The sequence below is a fragment of the Adiantum capillus-veneris genome, chromosome 16, assembly GCF_014529385.1.
Source record: "Adiantum capillus-veneris isolate H3 chromosome 16, ASM1452938v2, whole genome shotgun sequence".
NCBI classification, from domain to species: Eukaryota; Viridiplantae; Streptophyta; class Polypodiopsida; order Polypodiales; family Pteridaceae; genus Adiantum; species Adiantum capillus-veneris.
The window spans coordinates 85,955,379-85,977,275 of NC_140946.1; the positions used below are offsets into that span (position 1 = coordinate 85,955,379).

General features: G+C 47.4%; 1 protein-coding gene across 15 annotated transcripts in view; it reads right to left on the reverse strand.

The window, feature by feature from the left end:
- The window catches only part of LOC147439388 (uncharacterized), a 258,172-nt gene that overhangs the window by 179,366 nt on the left and 56,909 nt on the right, over positions 1–21,897 (reverse strand). For all 15 annotated transcript variants that reach the window (XR_015184590.1, XR_015184591.1, XR_015184592.1 and 12 more), the window contains 4 exons: positions 18,627–18,913; positions 16,720–16,796; positions 16,445–16,628; positions 16,078–16,306 (listed from right to left, as the gene is read on the reverse strand). Coding sequence is in view for 12 of the 15 variants with exons in the window: in XM_086485235.1 (XP_086341361.1) it covers positions 16,078–16,306; positions 16,445–16,628; positions 16,720–16,796; positions 18,627–18,913 (777 nt within the window). In the remaining 3 variants the exon portion in view is untranslated. The remainder of the gene's footprint in view (positions 1–16,077; positions 16,307–16,444; positions 16,629–16,719; positions 16,797–18,626; positions 18,914–21,897) is intronic.

Genomic DNA, 21,897 nt, shown 5'->3' on the forward strand with positions numbered 1-21,897 from the left:
CCCACTGCGGAAGCAATCTTGAAGAACACCTTTCAGCAAGTATCTCTTTATGAGATGCTTCGGCTAGATGCAACTCTTAGAAGTGACACCCTCTCAATAATTCAATCTTTGTACCCTGGTACAGGGCCTAGTGGCGGGCACCTACCTGTGCAGCCCCTGGAGTCCTTCATGATTTCATATCCAGCTGCTCCCCTCACCGACTATAAAAGTCCAAGTCTTACTGTATCTATTCTTGGGCAGTCATTCTCAGGCGTCATAGTGGATGGTGGGTCTGGAATCAATCTGATGCCTGAATTTACCGTGTCAGCCTTAGGTCTGCAGCCTACTCGTCCTGCTCCGTTCACTGTTACATTGGCAGACCAGAGGACAGTCTATCCTGTGGGCATAGTAGAAAAGGTGCCTTTGAAGGTACAAGACTTCACATTTAGCTTGGATTTTGTGGTGGTCAGTCTTCCTCAGGTAGAGGGAGGATTTCCCTTGCTGATTGGTAGACCATGGTTCCGGCATACTAAGGCACTTCATGATTGGGGAAACGACGCCATGTGGATACACACTCCCAGCTCCCAAATGCAACCAATCCGGCTTGAAGGAGGGATGGATCCAGTGGCTCAGCACAGCTCATTGACAGTACAATCCAACCCCGACCCTGAGCAGCCCATCCCACCTGATGGGTCTGACGAGGACCTGCTACAGTGGTTGGAAGCTACCACTTCGATGCCATGCTACATGGTCTCTACTCAAAACTTACATGTGCCGCCAGCAACACTCTCTCTTCAAAATCCTCAGGAGGACACTGATGTCCAAAGTCCTACAGCAGACAGTACAATAGTCGAAGAAGTAAGTGTGTCAGCCCTAAATTCTCATGCGTCGAATGACCCGCCGATGGAAGCCCTCGGTCTTGGGGAACCTATAACACATCACCGAAGGGGGAAAAAATCTCCTCTGCATGCACTCACCAAAGATTTCCCCCTTCCTGGAGCATCTCCCAAGTCGGACCCCCTTCAAAAGCACTCTGTCATGTCGTCTGCATCTGAAGAGTTACCCTTCGAGGAGCTCCCACAGGGATGGTTACAAGAAGAGTATGTAGAGTTTCCAATCCATCAAACACCTGCACATGATGTCTTGAAGCTCCAAGAGGCAGCTCACCTCGCATCTTCAGAAGCACCCTCTCCAGCTACACCCCCACACCCGGTCAGAGAAGTCAACCTGGGTGATCCTGACAACCTTCAGCACGTACTGTTAGCAGCTTGGTTATGGGAGCATCCCGCATTACTCAATGAGGTAGTCTCTTTCATCCACTCTTTTAAAGATGTTTTTGCTTGGTCCTACAAGGATTTAGAGGGGATTCCACCAGAATTGGGTGTCCACACTATACCTCTGGTTGAAGGGGCTAAGCCTGTAAGAGGCCGAGCTTACAAGCTCAACCCGAAGTATGCTGAGGCGGTCAAGGCAGAGTTAGAGAAAATGCAAGAGGCAGGGATCATAGTACCTGTGGAGCACTCTAAGTGGTTATCACCCATGGTGATAGCGCCTAAGAAGCAATCCAACAAAATCCGGGTGTGCGTCGATTACCGTGCTCTGAATAAGGTAACTATCCCAGACGGTTTCCCAACACCTTTCACTGAGCGTGTGCTCGAAGATGTAGCAGGGCATGTATTGTACAGTTTCATGGATGGGTTTAGTGGATACAATCAGTTGGGCATCCATCCAGGTGATCAGCTCAAAACGGCATTTGTGACTCCCTGGGGTATTCTTATATACACTCGAATGTCTTTTGGGTTGAAAAATGCCCCACCTTCTTTCAATAGGGCGGTATATCTCATCTTTTGTCCTCTGCTTACGGATCATCTTCGCATCTTCATGGACGATTTTTCGACCTTCTCAGGTGCTCAATGTTCAACCCCAGTGGAAAAACTAGAGGAACACCTCGCTCAGCTCTCTGCTCTCTTCCTCAGGTGCAGAGAGGCACGCCTAAAGCTAAATCCTAACAAATGTCATTTTTTGGTTATTGAAGGCACACTTCTAAGCCATGTGGTGTCTGCTAAAGGTTTAGCGCCTGACCCAGAGAAGATTGTGGCAATCTTAAAGTTACCACCTCCCATCAACCCAAAAGGGGTACAGAGCTTTGTAGGCCACACAGGGTATCATCGTAGGTTTATACGCATGTATGCACAGGTGGCTCAACCCCTGACCCGCCTAACCAGTGCTACTGTTCCCTTTCAATGGTCAAAGGCGGAGGCTGAAGCTTTTACATACCTTAAAAAATGACTCATTGAAGCGCCTATCTTAGTAACTCCCGATTGGTCTCTCACCTTTCATGTGCATACAGATGCCAGTCAACTGGCTGTGGGTGCGGTGCTGACTCAACCTAGTAAGGAGTATAACCTGGATCGCCCTGTTCACTATGCAAGTCGCCTACTCACCAAGGCAGAGTGCAACTATAGCACCACAGAAAGGGAAGGTTTAGCTATTGTGTATGCTCTGCAAAAATTTCGGCACTACTTATTAGGGGTCCACTTCACAGTTATTATTGATCACCATGCGCTGCGATATCTGCTCAACAAGCCGTAGGTTGCAGGTAGAGTATGGCGATGGCTGCTCTTATTTCAAGAGTTCGATTTCGAAGTGGTACTCAGGCCCGGCAAACATCATGTCCTTGCCGACCACCTTTCTCGCGTTCACACTGGTGAAGAAGCAACAAGGGTTGCTGACGACTTTCCTGATAGCAGTCTCTTTAAGGTGGATACCACACCGGAATGGTACGGCGATGTTTTGCATCTGCTTTCTAGCGGCCTCTACCCAGAGAATGCTTCTCCCCTGCAGAAGAGACACCTGTTGCTGAAGTCTAGGCCTTTCACTCTCATTGGGGGCTAGCTATACAAATCAGGGGAGGATGGTGTTCTGCGGTGGTGTGTCTCCCCTCATGAAGTCGAGTATATTTTAGAGGATGCCCATAGTGGTCCCACTGGTCCATTACTCTGGCCATATTACTGCACAAAAGATTCTCCAGTGTGGCTTATGGTGGCCCTATATTTTCCGCGATGCAATTGCCTATGTAAAGGTATGTGATGTATGTCAACGCTGTGGCCCTAAACCAAGCAAACAGTCAAACCGTCCTCTCAGGTCTCTATGGCATGGCAACCCTTTGAGAGATGGGGCATAGATTTTGTAGGCCCAATTACTCCCTCTGCCCAACCAGGCAATCGGAAGTATCTCTTGGTGGCTACCGACTACGCAACAAAGTAGGCAGAGGTACTTGCAACAAGGGATTGCACTAGCACTACGGTAGCCAAGTTTCTCTACAAAAATATTTTGTGCAGGTTTGGATGTCCCTTGGAAATCACCTGTGACAGGGGTAGTCACTTTGTGAATGAAACAATTTCTACCTTGCTGGCCAACTACAAGATTTTCCACAGAAAATCTTGTTCCTATTACCCTAGAGCAAACGGGCACGCAAAGAGCACTAATAAGGTTCTGATAGCACTCCTGCGGAAAGCATGTCATCTTCATCCCTCGACTTGGGCTCAAGCTATCCACGGTACACTTTGGGCTTATCGAACTTCTTTCAAAGCCACAACCAATCACACCCCATTTCAATTGGCTTTCCGGTTGGAAGCGATAGCACCTTTTGAATTCAACTCAGGATCCCCGCGAGTGGGGAGTCTTCGTGCCAATGGAAATTTGGGGTCGGCATCAGTCTCTCGTCTTTTCCTTTTGGAGGAAAGCCGAGGTTTGGCTTCACTAGCTCTAGAAGCAGAGCAGCTTCGTCGTAAAGCCTGGCATGATCGCCATCTCAGGAAGCCGCAAATAACACAAGGAGCACTAGTGCTACTTTATCAGGACAAGTTAATGAAAAAAGCAAAGAAGTTGGTCCCAGCATGGCAAGGACCATATAAGGTGATGGAGATTCTACCCCACGGCGCTGTACAATTAGCCTCTCCCGAAGGAGTTTCTCTGCCATTAGTCAATGGATCTCGGATCAAATGCTATCATGCTTAAGAAGCCGCTCAAGGGTCTAACCGCGCGACAATCAAGTGTTGAGCTTCGCAGACCCTGAACCTTTAAATAGCCTCATTATCACTATCCTCGGAATCACTATCTTCCGCATCTTGCTGTTCCGTTTTATCTTATCTCTTAGGCCCTCTCCTTAGACAGCTCTCCTTCTGCAGACTCTGTTAAGCTCATAGGTTTGATTCTGGACTTGGATCAACTCTATCCTTCACTCTCTCTGTCTTCAATCCCTGTCGGTCTTGGGCATAACCAAATCCCCTCAGTCCTCAATCTCGACTCAGTACCTTTTCTCATCTTTTGCCTCTCAAGTGAATCACAGTTCTTTGATATGGATAAATGCCTTTGTTTCATTGAGTGGGGTATTTATGAAAGTACTTCGCGTTCTATCCACTGCTCATTCTTTCTCAGTACCTCGAAATTATCCATGCTTTCTATTAATCAAGTCTGTGTATTGGTTATCGCTAAATCTTTAAGATCTCTGGGATAGTTCCTACGTGTTAAAACTCCCTCTTTATTTTTATACCCTCAACTTTGTCTATCCTCTCAACCCCCAGCCCGCTTTCCTCGCCCTAGGCCCTAGGCCTAGCCTTGACCTTACTCCCGCCCTCCCCCTCGCCCTCGCCCTAGCCTTGGCCTGCCCTTGACCTAACTTATCCCTAGCCCCTCGTCCTCACCCCCTATTTGCTCGCCCCTAGCCCCTCAACCCCTATTCCTCGCCCTAGCCCCTCGACCCTAGACCCGCACCCTCTCGCCCTCACCCCCTAGCCCCTCTTCTCTCTCCCTAGCCCGCCCCTAGCCCCTCGCCCTCGCCTCCTTATCCCTCGCCCCTAGACCCTCGCCCTCTCGCCCTTGCCCCCTAGTCCTCACCATCAACCCCTATTCCCTGGCCCCTAGCCCTCGCCCTCGCCCTCGCCCTCAACCACTCCCTCAAAACCTAGCACCTCGCCCTCGCCCCTAGACCCTCACCCTCTCGCCCTGGCCCTTGCCCCTAGCCCCTCACCCTCGCCCCCAGACCCTCACCCTCTCGCCCTGGCCCTCGCCCCCTAGCCCCTCGTCCTCAACCACTCCCTCGCCTCTCGCCCTAGACCCCCTCACCCTCTCGCCTTGTCCATCCCCTCGTCCCTAGCCCTAGCCCTCCTCTTCACCCTCTCGACCTCGCCCCTAGCCTCTAGCCCTGGTCCTAGACTTAGCCCTTCCTCCCCTCGCCCTTCGCCTTTCAAAAAAAAAAAAAGCAAGCGCCGCGGATCTGTGAAACGCAATTTGGGCGGTTTCTCACTTCTCACCAAGGGCATATTTTACTTGCGAAAAGCATGCAAAAAGCCAACCCCAAAAGCAAAGAGCCTTTATAGCCTTGGTACTCTGTTCAGTCTATCATCCAGTACCGAAGCGGGTCTCGCCCTTTTGCTCCTGCTATAGTGGGACTCATCAATCAGTATAGATTCTCAGGCACACTTGATAAAGATGGTTAGAACTCGCAATAAAGAAAAGCATCTCCAATCTGAGGAAGAGTCCTCGGCCTCTGAGGATAGCTCTGACAGTAAGTCAGATTACACTCCTAGTCTGACAGTAAGTCAGATTACACTCCTAGTTCAGAGCAGCTTTCAGAGGAATCTTCAAAGCAAGAGTCGCCCCAGTCAGTCACTGCTGACAGGGTCACCACTCTCCAGGTGCCTCGCCCGTCTGGTGCCCTCTCCAAGGTACCTCTAATAATGATATATCATTTACAGGCTCCGAATCCAGCACTCAAGGATGTGTTCTCTCAGCAGCAACTGATACACTTGGGTCTTCAAAATTTGGCTCAGACGGATTTGTCTGCCAATATCTCTACTGCCAAGCTATGTTCCCTCTTGCTAACTTTTCCAAAGCTGAATGATATTGCACTTACAGCGGAGGATATAGGACAGGCTATGGGAATATTCACTGTGTTGGCACCTCTGCCCGCAACAAAAACATTCTCGAATCTCTCACCAGAAGAAACTGCGAATGCTTGTCAGGAACTTTTGCTGGACTCACATCCAGACTATCACAGGAGTCAGCAATTGTATTCAGTGTTACATTATTATTTTTTACTGCGAGCACCTGAAAGAACACGCGTTCCATCTTCTCCAGGTTCTCCAGCAATATGCGATGCTCTCTTTTGTCTATACCACTGCCTGCCATACCCATTTCACAATTTGTTGTTTAAAGCGCTACAGGACAGGGCAAAGCGTTTTCGGAATCAGCGTAAAGGCAAAGCGGAAAGGTTCAATTGCTATGCAGCGCCTATTATGTATTGGGTAGTACAGATTATGCAGCAAAAGACAAATGCAAAAGCAATTCTCACCCTGCAAGATGATCCAAAAGAGCAAGAACGTTTCAAAATGACCAAAGGTAAAGGCATCTTGCGCAAGAGGGCAAAGGTGCAAAAAGATTCATCTGAGCAGCTGGCAACACTACCTTTCTCAGAATCACAGGTCAAAATCTCGGACGTCCATACTACAACACCAGCAGTGTGTCTACTTCTGTGGCCACCTCCACTTTCACACCACCTCTTGTGAGTAGTGCTGCAGTCACTAAAACACAACCTCCAGTTGTGTCGCCAGCACCACGTACTACTCTTACTGCTGGGGCACCGAAGGATACTGCGGGGGCATCTAGCTCTGGGACGCCTGTATCTGACAAGCATGACATGTATGATACTTTTGCGCCTCAGGCCGACAGACTTTTAGAGGCAGACAGAAGAGCCATTTCGACGATTATCAATGCAGCCCTCTCATTGCAAGGTACCAACGGTATGCATCGCGCTTGCTTTGACGGTATGACAAGGGAAGTGCAAACACATCTTCAACGAGCGATGGATAGGGACAATTTTATTGCTACAGCTCAAGATCGCATAAGAATCTTAACTCAACAGGTAGTGGACCTCAAACATATTGTCCACACTCAACAAAAACAGTTAAAAGAGGCAAATGATATGACCGCAGCAGTTCAAGACCTCTCTCCGGTGGTACATGCAATATGTCCTTCTTGCGCAAAATACCAAGCTGTAGCCATTTCACAGGCAGTTTCAGCTACAGCTACAACTACAACCCCGGTTTCTCAGCAAGTTCCTGCTATGGCAACACAGGTACCGACACACACAGACGTTGCTAAAGCACATTCAGGGGATTCTCAAACAGCAGAGAAAGCAAATCCTACCAAAATGGAGTTTAAACCAACAGGATCGGTCTCATCACACTTTCAGGGTCCCTCTATGGCCTCCCCCTCCCAGTCTCCATCCTTTCCTCAGCACTTCTACGGCTTCCCGGGATTCCCACAACCTGTTCCACCCTCGAAGCCTGCGCAGTCTTTTCCTGGGTTTCCACCAGCTCCACCTACTCACAGTCAACCGTCTCACATGACGCAGCCTGCTGCTCATGGGGTGGCTACTCCATACCCGATGTACCCTCCTCAGGGCCACTACCCCTCACCATACACTTGGCCTCCATCTCCTTACCCACCTTACTATCAGCCTCCTCCACCTCCTCCTCCATCATCCGACCACCAACAGTAGATCGATATTTCAGTTCTTCAATTCCGCTCTCCGGGACGGGCAGCGGTCTTGTGGCGGGCAACCTGTAGCCTGCTACAGTGTCACTTTCACTTTCATATGACAGTAGTTTACAATTGGGGCTTTGGTCAATTGGTCTTTGGTCTTTGGTCTGGTCGGTTCACACTTGGGCAGAGACACGTGGCAAGGTGGTCTAGTGGACATCGTGGCCAGGTCACCACCGCCACCCAGTGGGGATAGACTTAGATGATGTTCTTTATGAGCCAATGGTGGCTCTTGATGATTGTACATATGAGTAGTCGTTTTGGGCCAGTGGCATTATCTTTGTACGTAGTAGTCGTCTAGAGTGGGTCTTACACAGAGCACGTCTGCACCATCCCGGCACATCTGGTCCTCGACACCCCATTGTACCTGAGAGTCCTGGGCTGGAGTTGAGTGTGCTGCCACGCCAGAGTCTGTATCAGTCTTTGAGATAGTCGAGTCATATGTTCTGCTCTGCTGTTGTGTCTTTGAGAGCTCTGTTGACGTCTATTGTTTCCTTTCTGTTCATCTATTTGAGGGAGATTCAATCTATTTGAGGGAGATTCAATCTATTTGAGTGAGATTGTCACGCACATTGCACTGAGGACCACCCACTGTAGAGAGCACGACACGTTATCCGCGCTACACTTGGATGCTTTGAATACGTTTGCTCAGGAAAGTGGTTTGTCCGTCAACCTTGGTAAAACCAAGGTCATGGTATTTAATACCACCCACAATGGATCAGGAGGTCAGCGCCAGCATTCACATACGACCAGGAGACTGTGGAATATACAGAGGCATACACTTACCTCGGAGTGGTTTTTAGTGGGCCAGCATTTTCATTGAGGAGGGCAATAGAGACTAGACTCACCAGAGCCCATGCAGCATTGGGTATGCTGGAAAGGATGTGTTCACAGGTTCAATTTCAGGAGCCTCGAACAAAGCTCTGGCTCTTTGACACTCTGGTGGCTTCTGCATTGCTTTATGGAGCTGAGATTTGGGGACCTTCATTAGATCATCACGGGAGCACAGGCCGCAGTGATGGATGGGGGGACATGGAGAAGCCTCTGGTCTCTATGATCTCGCGGCTCATTAGAGCCAAGGCCTCAGTACCACGTGCTATTGTTCGAGCAGAGCTAGCTGCCCCCCCACTAGTGGTTGAGGCGCTCACCAGATCGGTCTCCTTCATACACCGCATGTGGGAACTTCCCAGAGACAGATATGCCTGCCTTGCACTTGAGTCCTCTCGACAGTTAGCCATGCAGGGAGATACAGCATGCTGGTATGGGGAGATGACATCATGGTTTCAGGCGCATGGGTTCAGCATAGACAGATTGCCTCCCTTCTAGTACTCACTGGATGCACCCTCTCTGACTCTTACACAGTCCAAGATCACCGGGCTCATCCGCCAAGACTTCACTCAGCTAGACACCAGGAGGACATGGATACAGCCAGCACAGGAGTTGGGCACGAAGATGGCTTTCTATAGAGAGCATCTCCTCCAGCTTACGGTTGATGGTTTTGTGACGAGGCCCAGATACATGGACACCCACTTGTCTCATGAGATACGATGTGCTATCGGCAAGATACGTACATCTTCACACCAGCTGCGATTCGAGACTGGGAGATACATCGGAGTACCAGCAGAGGCTAGGACAAGCCCCCTCTGTGACATCGAGCCTGAGACAAAGTTGCACTACACATGCCACTGCCCCGTCTACTACGAGATACGAGGCCGCTTCCATTGCTTGTTCAGAGAGGGCTTTGGACCATTCTCCAGAGTCATGCAGTACAAGGATCAGAGATGCTTGGGTTTGTTTTTGCTCGAGCTACGCAGACACAGAGAGAGCCTGATGAGAGGAGAGGCTAGCCAGTCCCATAGACAGATCACAGATTTCTTTAGAGCTACCACTGGACACCCGGAGGAGTTACTACCACAGCAGAGCTCGTCGTCCCACACCAGAGGCACACTGATCGACCGAGCGACTAAGCTGGGAAGATCCAGACGCCCACGACTGCGGATGACTACACAGCATCGGCGGAGGCTGCATCAGAGGATTCGGATCACTTTGGCTCGACATGCACGACGCCCGGTCAGACTACTGACCATGGAGGAGATTGATGAGATCCCCCAGCGACCGATGCTGGATCTCTTGTGATCTAGCTATCCCAGCCAGCTGCTGAGTTCACACCTAGTAGTTTAGGATTCCATAGTATTTTATTGTGACATTTGTCATTTCATTTTTGTCATTATTGTCATCTTGTTACTCTGACTCTGACTTTGTATCAGATCCACCACAATGTAACTTTCTGGTCTCATAGGTGGCCTTTTGAAGACGTTAATGTAACATTTCATTTCATTTCTCTCTCTCTCTCTCTCTCTCTCTCTCTCTCTCTCTCTCTCTCTCTCTCTCTCTCTCTCTCTCTCTCTCTCTCTCTCTCTCTCTCTCTCTCTCTACGCGTGCAAGCTCTTTCTCTCTGGACACTCGCGGGCTTCTTTTTTTCCTCTCTCTCTCGCCTTTCTCTACACGCGTAGGCCTATTCTCTCTCTATGCTCTCGGATTTCCTCTCTCTACGCTTGGACTCCCCTCTTTCGCTCTCTACGCCTAAATCTCCTTCTCTCTTTACGCTCGAAAAACCAAACTCTCTACGCTAGAGCTATCCTCTCTCTCTCTCTCTACGTTGGGAAAAGGGCCAAAAAGCCCACTCTCTCTCTACGCGGGGGAAAATAGGCTACACGGGGGAAACAGGACACGGGACGGGAGTAGGCAGGCAGGGGGGGGGGGGGGGGGGGGGCAACAACGCGCGCGCGAGCAGGGGCAGAGGCGGGTGCAGAGAAGCCGCGAGCAGGGGGGGACAGCGAGCGGACGAGAGAGAGAGAGAGAGAGAGAGAGAGAGAGAGAGAGAGAGAGAGAGAGAGAGAGAGAGAGGCGGGGAGGGGGGGGGTGAAGAGCGCGCGCGAGCAGGTGCAGGGCAGTAGCGAGCAAGGCGGGTGCAGAGCAGCGGCGAGCGGGTGAGAGAGCAATATGGATTCCAAGGATAAATGGTTACACCCAAGGGTTACCTACTCGAGAAGTTTCTTGTGTGGCATACTATGTTCTGGATCGACGGGGTCACTAAATGTAAAACCTATATATCACGTGCATTCAAGGACTATGTATAAAACCCCTTAGTTGTGAAATTTTCACCACTAAAAGGAACCCTTTTCTAATTCAAAATATATTTTTTTTTTCAAGATCATATTTTCAACACCCTTCTATATGTGAAAATGTGAGAAAATATAGAAAAAAATTAATTCCTACTATTAAACCCACAAAATAGGCATTTTTTTTATTGTAGGTCAGTACTTTGGTTGGGCGTCTTGCATGTCGATGGTGGGAGACCCCTCGAGGTCGTCGGCGTCTGCATCTACCTAGCTCAATGGCTCGATCAATCAACGTACCTCTAGTGTGGGTTGGCTCTAAGATCTGCTGTGATAAATTGCTCCTTTGGCTCTCCCCTAGCTGGCGTAAAGAAATCAGTGAGCTATCTCTGAGACTGTCTCTCCCCTGATGTCCTCAGCAAGCTCTCCCTAAGTCTACGCAGCTCTAGTAGGAACAATCATAGACATCTCTAATCCTCGTATCTCATGACTCTAGAGAATGCTCCAAAACCCTCTCTGAACAGACAGTGGAAGCGGCCCCGTATCTCATAGTACGTTGGGCAATGACATATGTAGTGCAGCTGTCTCTGGCTCTAAGCGACATAGGTGACATATCCTGGCCCCTGCTGGTACCCCTCAAAATCGGCCAGTCTCGATCTGGAGCTGATGTGAGGATGTGCGTATCTGCCCAATAGCGCATCGTATCCCATGAGATAAGTGCGTATCCATGTATGCAAGCCTAGTCACAAAAACGTCCTCCATGAGTTGGAGAAGATTCTCTCTGTAGAAGGCCATCTTCGTGCCCAACTCCTGTGTCGGCTGTATCCATGTGCTCCTGGTATCTAGCTGAATCAGATCCTGGCATATGAGTGTGGTGATCTCTGTCCGTGTGAAAGACAGGGAGGGTGCATCCAGGGAGTCTTGAAACGGAGGCAATCTATCCAAGCTGAAACCATGTGACTGAAACCATGCTGTCATCTGTCCATACCAACATGCTGTATCGCCTTGTAGCGTTAGTTGTCGAGATGACTCCAAATATGAAGATTAGGCTCATAGACAAGTAGTCCTGAACCACAACAAAATTTGCAATGCTTACACTTAATTGAAAGAGCAAAGAAAGAGGAACACAATGTAAGTTTTGGGCCCCTTGAGCGTATACACGCATATCTCTTATTTCTCCTAAAAAATAAGCCTCCAATAATGTGTTCAAACTAAGGCTTTTTGACCTTTATACTTAAGGCTTTCAAAATGGCCAGTGGTTGGCTTACATCTCGTCCTCGATGCTCCGATCTGATCTCCTGTCTGCAAGCTGTCTCCGAGAAGACTAATACCATATGGGGCCCCGAACCCCCCTCCAAGGGCCCCCCTCTCTAGCAATAGAGAGGTAATTGGATCTAGATGCTGAGATGCTAATGGGATCTTGCTATGGATGCTTGGATCTGCAAGGCTAAGGGCTGAAAACTGAAAATGCTAGGAGAACTAGGTCTAGATCTGCAACTGCGACCAAATCTGCTGATGGTGCAGATGGGCTGAAAACTGAAAACGCTGTTGAGGCCAAGGGCTGAATTCTGGAAACACTGAAATGACTGATCTGAGGTAATGCTGAAAAACGCTGATGTTGTGGGATGATAACGCTGGTGGGCTGTTGGAGATGGGAATCGTCAGAGGATCTGCAAACGCCAGGGAGAAGCTGGGTCTAAGGGGCACTGGCTGAACATGCTGGGTGCTGCTCTGATGATGCATTGGTGAGCCCCTGGCTCACCTATATAGGTAAAAGCGAACTAGTCGAGCAGAGCAAGGAACTCCACGACTGGCATTTTTAAAGGTTTATTTAAAAGTCACCTATCAATAAATTAAATTACTGATAGAGGAGCTTCACATGCTTTTAAAAACTACCGAGGTTCACTCTAGAAGCTATTGTCCAGTTTCGATGGCCATTGCCCACGGGACACCTAATACTGCCCTCTGCAATCAGAGGGTCAGCAGATATCTGAAAAGCTTGGACATGCACGTCTTGCCATACAGGCTCACAAGGGTGCCAGAACACTTCCTAAGCTTTCCTAAACCCTAGCAGTAGGAGTTACAGATTGTCCACATGCACATAGGGTTAGAAATGCACCAAATACCTACAGGTAGGAAACTTAATATTGACTTTGGCCAGTTCGGCAGCAGTCGAATCTGGTGTAGTGCATGTTGCATAAGGGGAGTCTCCCCATACATAAACCAAATCTTCAATAGACACTGCCTCCGTGCAGACATACCAATGACCATCCCCCACAAGAGAGATGTGCAGGTGACACCTAAAGGTGAGAACCTTAATATTGACTTTGGCCAATTCAGCAGTCGAGTCTGGTGCAGTGCATGTTGCATAAGGGGAGTCTCCCCCGACATAAACCAAATACTCAATAGAAACGGACTCCGTGCAGACATACCGATGACCCTCCCCCACAAGATAGTACATACAAAGCATGCATCCACACATCTCCATTCTCGTTCAGCTCCATCTCAGCTTTTTCGCTCCTCTTTAGGTCAATGTCAGGTCATGCCACATCATCACTTTGTGACCTCCCCCCCCCTTCCCACCCCCAAAAATGATTGCACCTGCAAACTAGACATAAACCAAATCTTCAGTAGACACTCACTCCCCTTATGCATGTTGCATAAGGGGAGTCTCCCCCGACATAAACCAAATACTCAATAGAAACGGACTCCGTGCAGACATACCGATGACCCTCCCCCACAAGATAGTACAAACAAAGCATGCATCCACACATCTCCATTCTCGTTCAGCTCCATCTCAGCTTTTTCGCTCCTCTTTAGGTCAATGTCAAGTCATGCCACATCATCACTTTGTGACCTCCCCCCCCCTGCCCACCCCCCAAAAATGATTGCACCTGCAAACTAGACATAAACCAAATCTTCAGTAGACACTCACTCCATGTAGACATGCCAATGACCATCCCCACGAGATAGTACATACAAAGCATGCATCTGCACATATCCTAATCCACACTAGATTTCGGATAACAATCTACATTCACATAGTTCACACTAAACACTCAGATGCAAACAATCAATCTAGTCATGTCATCTAATTTAGAACTGTTGATGCACTAGAATCATAATCTAGTCATCTCATCCTTTCAGAACTCTTGATGCACTAAGATCAGCATCTAGTCATCTCATTTAGACAGAACTCATGATGCACTACGTCACAGTCATAAGTCACATACACATCTTGGTCCTAATCAATACCTCAGACACAAACTATGATCGCTTGCATCATGTAGCCATTACATCTAGATCTCACCCATCTCTAGCAGATATCAAGATGCACTAAGTTCATCGTGTCAATCATCAGCATCACCGCTACTGGTGAATAGAGACAAGATGCTGCAAAATCATTTCACCTCTCATACTCAAACAAACATGCAAATTTGAAAGAGTAGACATCATCAATTGCTAGTATGCAGCGAAATTTCTAGGCAGAATATTGTCAGCCTACCGCAACCATCATTAATCTAAGAGGATATAATTGTAAGCTTCCCTTTTGAATCCATGTTGATGTGTTATGGCGAGAGGAGACAACAAGCTAAGATAGAGCTGGACCAGAATGGAGGAACCAAGTCTCAGTTGACAACAGTATGAAACGCGGCAGGAATCCCAATGGGAATCATGGCGTGAAATGCAAGCTGACGTTGATTGTACGGGTGTGCTCATGTGGTGTTGGGCACCAATTATGAAAGCGTTGACTTTCAGTGCTTTAGAGCATCAGTTTTTTACGACAGTTGATGCTTTTACACTTCTGGAAAAAAAAAATGGGTGTGCTTTTGGACCTGTGCCTATAAAAGAGAGGCCAGGGGTGCCATTAGAGCACGGATCGGCCAGAGGAGGACGACTCTGTGATGACTCAGAGGGAGAGCATGGCTCTTCGAAATTGTAAACTTCAACTACAGTCTAATGGAATAAAGAAATACCGCAAAGGGATGCCTAGTTGAGGGGCCAATGCTTCTGGAAGTGGAACTCTGCCACTCTGTGCCTTTTATCTATTGTGTGGTGTTCTCCCTTTCAAGTTCAAGTGTTTGCTGTTTCGACTCAATTCGGTACTGCTGGGGGCCTTGCTCATTACATCGTGGAGGTGGAAGAAATGGAGAGCTAGGGTTTTGCTCCCCATGTGGTTGGGGTGGCGAAGCATGGCTAGGGGAGGACAAATGTGTTGAGCTGAGCAAGGAGGACCTGAGAGGCGATTGTGAACTTTGGTCGGGTATCAAGGTAAAACAACGTTGGTGGTAAAGTTTGACAACGCTCCTAAGAGGAGTGAACTCACCCAAGGGTCCTTAGACTATGCCCAAGTATGGGTCATACATGAGCGTTGAAGCAAGCACCTAGCTCAAAACCTCAAGAGTGAGACTTCACAGAGGTCCCACTGGCTGCGGAAAAAGCCAGCAGCACATAAGTGAGTACTGTGCCCTCTGTGATAAGGGGTCACCTCTCTGAAGTATGTTGAAGCCTCACTCAATCACAAGGTATACTGTAAGATAGTAAACGTACACACAGCACAGTAGACAAACAAGATAAACCACGTAGCGCAGCAGATGAACACTTAAAACTTGAGAGATAACACATTTGCTGAACTTGCATTGCCCAAAAGAAGTCTACAAGACCAAGACCAAGACTAACGACAAGCTAGCAACACCTCCAGCTCCAAACCAAGACCCAGACATAGGTACAACGGGGTGCAGTGGCTAAGGTGCAATGGTCAAGTGCACTGAGGTGCTGACTTCAAACTGAGACTGAGAATAAGACAGAGATTGAGAATGAGACTACTACCAACCCTAAGGAGAGTAGAAGGTACCACATCTAGGCTGTCCAAGCGACTGAGTGACTCCTGATTCAAAGTACTGATATTTCTCATAGCACCTAACCTTGAAGATATACCCATGGAAATATCTGAGTGGCTTGCTGTATTAACCGCTACCAGAGGCTGAGGATAAGATAGGGCCGGAACACACAGTTACACCTAGGCACCCTGGTCCACAAGGCTAAGGCTACGCCTTAGTGCTCTGGTCCACCTCGTACTCTAGTCCACCTATGCCACAGCTGGAGCACCTTTCCAGGTGGGTCATCCCTTACCGTGGAATCAGTCTCCAGTCTTTACAGTTGTATTCTTTACACTTTTCCTCACAAAGGTATACCACAATTGCTGGCTACAACACTTGATGCAAATTGCAAGAAATCATCGAAACTGGTTTCCTCACGGATGATAGAGGTCTATCTGACAGTGTCCCTAATACTATACCAGCTCATGTGATCTATCTTGCCTCTACTAAGCCATACCTGGCAAGAGGGGAATGAGAAAAATTGCATGAAATACCTCTGATGGATGCTTGTATATGGGTAGACATTGTCTAACTCCATGCTTTTGACCTTGTCCGATACATTCATTTCTGTACAACTCCGTTCTAACACTGGCACTGCTTCAATCAACCTCAGATAGGTAGAGAATGTTTCTGGATTTAAGCAAGCTTCGTCCTCGTCTGAAAGCACAGGCCGTCGAAAGCAGATAAGATGCTCATGATAAATATCCAGGGTTGCAGCTGATCCTGCAAAAACGTCAGGAAAAAAAACGAGATACACTCATTGTAAGAATAGTAAAGTTGTTAGTGAAGTCTTTAGTGGTATATGTAAAAGAAACAAAAGTGACATTTGAGTTCCTGATTCACATTACCTAGCTAGCTCACCTGCGCTTTGTTTGTACACATCACCAATCTCAATTGTGTCTTTGATTAAAGCACTGCTGTTCATGACGTAAACTTCACCAACATTAGAAACAGGTCCTACTGAATTTTCGAGTGGTAGAACAACTCCACTCCGTGCCTTGTCAATAAGTTGATAGCAAATCGGAGCTTCTTTACCGGTAGAAAACTGCAGGTAAACAATTCATTACTTCAATACAACTTCCAGACTAGAGAATAGACCCTCAAATATTTATGCATAGCAATGGATGTGAGATTACCTTATCCGATATGATTTCGTTCAGACTTCTCGAGCTGCTCAAGGTTTCTGTGGGTCTAAAAGTCCTTGCAGCCAGAGCTAAGAATCCAAAGCAGGTGTTACACTTGTTGTCCAAATTCCTTCGATTTCATTTAAAACATGTTCCTAGACAATCTCCCACATGGCTTCAAGACTCAGAAAAAAATTGATCTTTGAACACAAGCAGCAAAGAAAATGATAAGCCTTGGTGTCAGCAAAATGTACGGTGAGACAGCCAGAAGCTTAATTTTAGAGACTGATCAGTAATTATGTCTCATCTAAATAAAACTACCTAATTTCCTGATTGATCTTGGCACCTGCAGTAGCAGCAGTTAAGAGAACTCCACTGCCTCAAATGTAGACTTAGCATTCTCTTCGAATAAGCTCAACATCACTGAAATTCCATCCACCGCTAAAAGCAGCTGCAATCTTGTGATATCGTCACTCAGTCTCTCAAGATAAAAACTGCGATGAGTTAACAAAATATAGAGAGATTTTGAGAAAGGTGTCTCACTCATCTTTCAACTGCAAAGCAACTCCTTCAAAGACCACTTCCGTAAGTGGAGGAACCCTTGCACGGCACTCCTGGAAAAAGCCTCATACAAGAAGGGTGGACTTCAAGGAGGTCCAACCAATTCCATCCTTTTAGGCTCTATTAATTTCTAAGAGCATAATAGCCTCTGATGTCTTATCATAATGTGCCCATGTATCTTTCTCAAAGAGTGTAGTTATGTCATCCAAGATGCACATCAAGTACTGATCACTTTGGCCAAAGCCATTTTATAAGTGAATGACAATCAAAGAGAAAGATCCCTACTGCACTGAACACATTGTGTCCACCTGTCTCAAAATGCAAAAATTCACATCCTACCAGCATCTACTCATCCAAGAAAATCCTTAAGAAACATAGTGAGAAAAGTTTATTGACACTTTCCAAAAATTAGTCAAAACGGGCTAGCAATCTATCCACTTCCGGGATTTCAGTTCCCCTTAAGCTCCAAGCTTACGTCATCTCTATTGGGAAAAGCATCTAAAATGGAAGTATAGAAGGCACCAGGGTTTAATTGTCTTCTGGCATAATGGGGAGGTTACAACCATCAGCGATCGATCCTAAGCAGAGCCATGATAAAAAAAAAGGTCATCTGTACACAGGTGGCCTGAATCATTCATGATGCCCTGGCAAGCCTAGATGGCCACAAGAGAACTTCATTCTACAAATGCTATCACCTTGAAGAAGGTCATGACTCTGTATTTAACCTTAACCTCTATGCGAGAGGGGTCCCTTAAGAACCTATAATGAAGCTTTTGGATTAAATTTAAACTCCTCCTACAAGCTCTATTTTGCCTAATTCTTGGGCAAAGAAGATAAAAGTAGCTTGGTATATTCGAACATCGTGCGACCTGACATGCAACCACATCTAGATTTGTCGATTGTCTTTGGAAAATTTGATTGCTACTCCGGCTTCCTACACCAAAACCTGTCATAGAGGACAGCAAAAGTGGGCAGATCATCTTCAGTAGTGCATCAAAAAATGGACAGCCAAGGTGGTGCCAATCTGTACAAAAGTTTGACTACCCTGATCATTCCCTGCAATATCTGCATAAAGCCTACCAAACCTCTTCAACTGTCCGTTAGGTATCTAAAAGCTAGCTCGTACAGCTTACTACAACTTCAAATGGAGAAAAGGAACATTAAAAGAAAAAGGTTCATCTTAATTGAATAGGTTGCAAAGATAACCTTGAAAAAAAACACATAATCCAATAAAATAGAGTTGAGACCCCTGAATAAAATCTTATAGCTTACAAATCAAAAACACTAGTAAACAAGATTCTTAGCACTTGGGTTTTGAATTCACCAATGTAGGCCAATCTATAGTTGCAAGGGCTTACAAGAAGAGGCTAAGGGGAAGACGATTGCAGCCAGATTGTCGTAACTTCCACTATTGTAAGCCGCCTCAGTTACAGTAATAGCTAAAGCTTCATAAGATAATCTTGAATCTGCTAACTCGTTGTCAAGAAGGCTTGAGTTGATTAAATTATACTTATCCTGGAGAAGGTTGCAAACATCCTGCGGGCGCATTGTCTCAAAAATGCCATCTGATGTAATGATTAATAGCAAATCCTCTGCTGTTAACTCTTGCCACCCAAAGAATTCTGGTTCTGCAGTGACACCGAACCTGGGAACACCACATGCAAGCAGGAATTTCTTTGAAATAATCTACCATGAGCCTTCTCTAGAGTGTAAAATTTGAGCAAGCATTCAAGAACTTGTAAATAGATTTAAGCAACAATACTCAGTTTTAAACATCATAAAGTCTACGTTTTTCCTGAAAAGTTAGCAGAACTAAGTACTACTTGGTATGACTGTCTAGCCATTGTCTATGCACTTCAAAAGCTCAAAAATTCGCTCCTGGGCATCCACTTTACTGTCATCATAGTTCATCATGCCCTCCAGTATTTGCTTCGAGTTTCCGGCAGGGTTTAGCAGTCAATCTAACTCTTCCAGGCATTGGATTTTGGCACTGTTTGGCCAGGCAGGATGATTTTGATGAGACTCGAGGAGAAGCTGGAGTTAAGGGAGTGGCAGAAACTTGAGAGGGAGAAGGAGAGTGAACATTGGGGGCTGCATGTGGGGTGGGATGCTGACGAGGACGGAAGGAATGGTTAGGACCTACTGTCTGCCAAACAATATCAGTAGGAACTGAAGCAGAGGGAGGAACATGGAGGGTTGAAGCTCTGGGAGTTTGAGAATGTCCAAAGCGTTTCTTACAAACTTTCTCCAACTTAAGACACAAACACCATATATGCTCCTACTTCTGAGTCGGGATCTCTTCCAATTGAGGTTATGAGCATGAAAAGGGTTGTGAAGTACATGATAAAGATGCGTCAAAACCCCTCACATCGACTTCCTACAATTGCATGGGAAGCAGGCAAAAAAGTTCGAAAGATGCATAAAAGCAAGATCTTGAGCACGGGATGGATGCAAGACATAAAGAAGTGGTTTGGGAGATGGGATGCATTACACTTGCTACATGATGCTTCAATTGACTCCCAGGTGAATGAAGCTTTTCTACAACGCCAATGTATTATGGCTTGGGAGAAATGCGGTGGGTCACGCTTCATTCATTACACCACCCATATTGCCCCCAACTTCAAAACCATGTTCTTCGTTGAAAGAGGAAACCGTACTCACACTTACATGCTTGAACCTATCCCCTTGTCGGCGATACGCACTATCGCAGCCATTCGGCTTAGCTCCCATTCCCTTCGATGCGAGATAGGGCGTTGGGACAATGTAGAAGAGTCAAATCGACTCTGCACATTATGCTCATTGCAAGTTCAAGAGTGTGAGTACCATACACTACTAGAGAGCTCAGCTTTTGGTCACATCCGACCTTGCTTCTCTCACATTTTCGGCCATGACTTAGACCTACACACTTTCCTCTCCCAGCCAGAGTGTGGGCTCTCCATTGCGACTCTCATCACCACAATTTTGGAGCATCGAGAGTCACTCATCAGCCATACACATACTACATCACATGTAACTTTGGTCCCATAGGTCATATTTGACCGTCGAGGATGATAATAAAAAATCTCTCTCTCTCTCTCTCTCTCTCTCTCTCTCTCTCTCTCTCTCTCTCTCTCTCTCTCTCTCTCTCTCTCTCTCTGTGTGTTGCTGTTGCTCCTGCGCGCGCCACTGCTGCTGCCCCCTGTGCGCGCCACTGCTGCTGCTATTTCACCCCCTGCGCGCGCCACTGCTGCTGCTGCTGAACCCGTTGTAGCTGACCTGTTGCGACTGCACGCTGCCAAGGCTGTAGCACTTGCCGCTGCCTCACTGTGGCAGCATTACCAAGTGCACCAGGCCCGCTGCCCCCAATCTCTCACACACGGATACATACCCACACACACACTACACACATACACGCATACACACAAGTACTCCCTCTCTTCCCCTTCTCCCCTCTTCTTCACAATATGAAGAGAGGGTAGTTACGAAGACAGCCATGTCTTCCCCCATCATCAAGACGCCGGCATCGACAATGAAGACAACGTTCATGCTCACGAACAAGAGGCTTGCACAATTGGAGAAGGACATGAAAGAATGGCGGATGGAGAGAGAGATATGGGAGGAGGAGAAAGCCACCCTCATCAAGCTATGGAACGAAGAGAAGGAGGACATGAGAGCGGAAATCCAAAATCTCAAAGAGGAAAAGGAGAGAAGGGAACGGGAGAACGGGAAGGAGAGGGAGAGATGGAGGAAAGAGCAAGAAGAGATGAAGGCACAAATCGATCTCCTTCATGCTTCCATCACATCCCTCACCCCCGAAGAAGGAGAGATTAAAGAGGAGGCTAAGGAAGCCCTCAAGGAGGAGATCACCGAAGCCCTCACCGCAAGCATTGAGGACAAATTAGAGGCCACCAAAGAAGGATGGGTCGAAGTGGTCAAAAAGAACATCAAGAAGGTTGCAAGAGAGGAAGCCCAAAAAGATGAGGTACTCATCGTACACACAACCATCGAGGAGGAGAAGATGCGACAAGCTCGCCGTCTCAATGTGCGAGTGACCGGCATCAAAGAAGAAGAAGGGTCTACACCTGAGAGCGATGGGAAAGCTTTATGCAAGAAAGTGGGATACAAGGAAGAAGAGATCCCTTTCTCCAAAGTTTGGAGAGCCGGCAAAGATCCAAAGATGAGAGCTCTCATCCTCCAATTCGCCTCCGAGGAGTCTCGAACTTCTTTCCTCCGAAAGAGGGTCATCTTGAGAGGGCTAGAAGGCCCCCCGATTTATCTTGATGATGACCTCACAAAGATGCAACAAGATCACCGTCGCGCGTGCATGCCTAGAGTCCACCAAGCCCGCAAAGAAGGGAAGAAGGCAGTATATCGAGATGGTAGGGTTATCATTGATGGCAAGACCATCGCATAGGGACTCGCGGCCTGTGGGACACACGAGGAGATTCATGTCACGGTTTGGAATTGCAATGGAGACCTATGGACACACCCAGAGAGACTTGAGGAGGTGATGAGAGGTCGAGACATCATTCTACTTACAGAGACACACGAGAGCCCAGAGAGAGGGCTACCACGGATACATGGATTCCAGTGGGAGTCTCTACATCGGGGGTGTATGCGCCAGCACACCACTCGTGGCTCAGGAGGAGT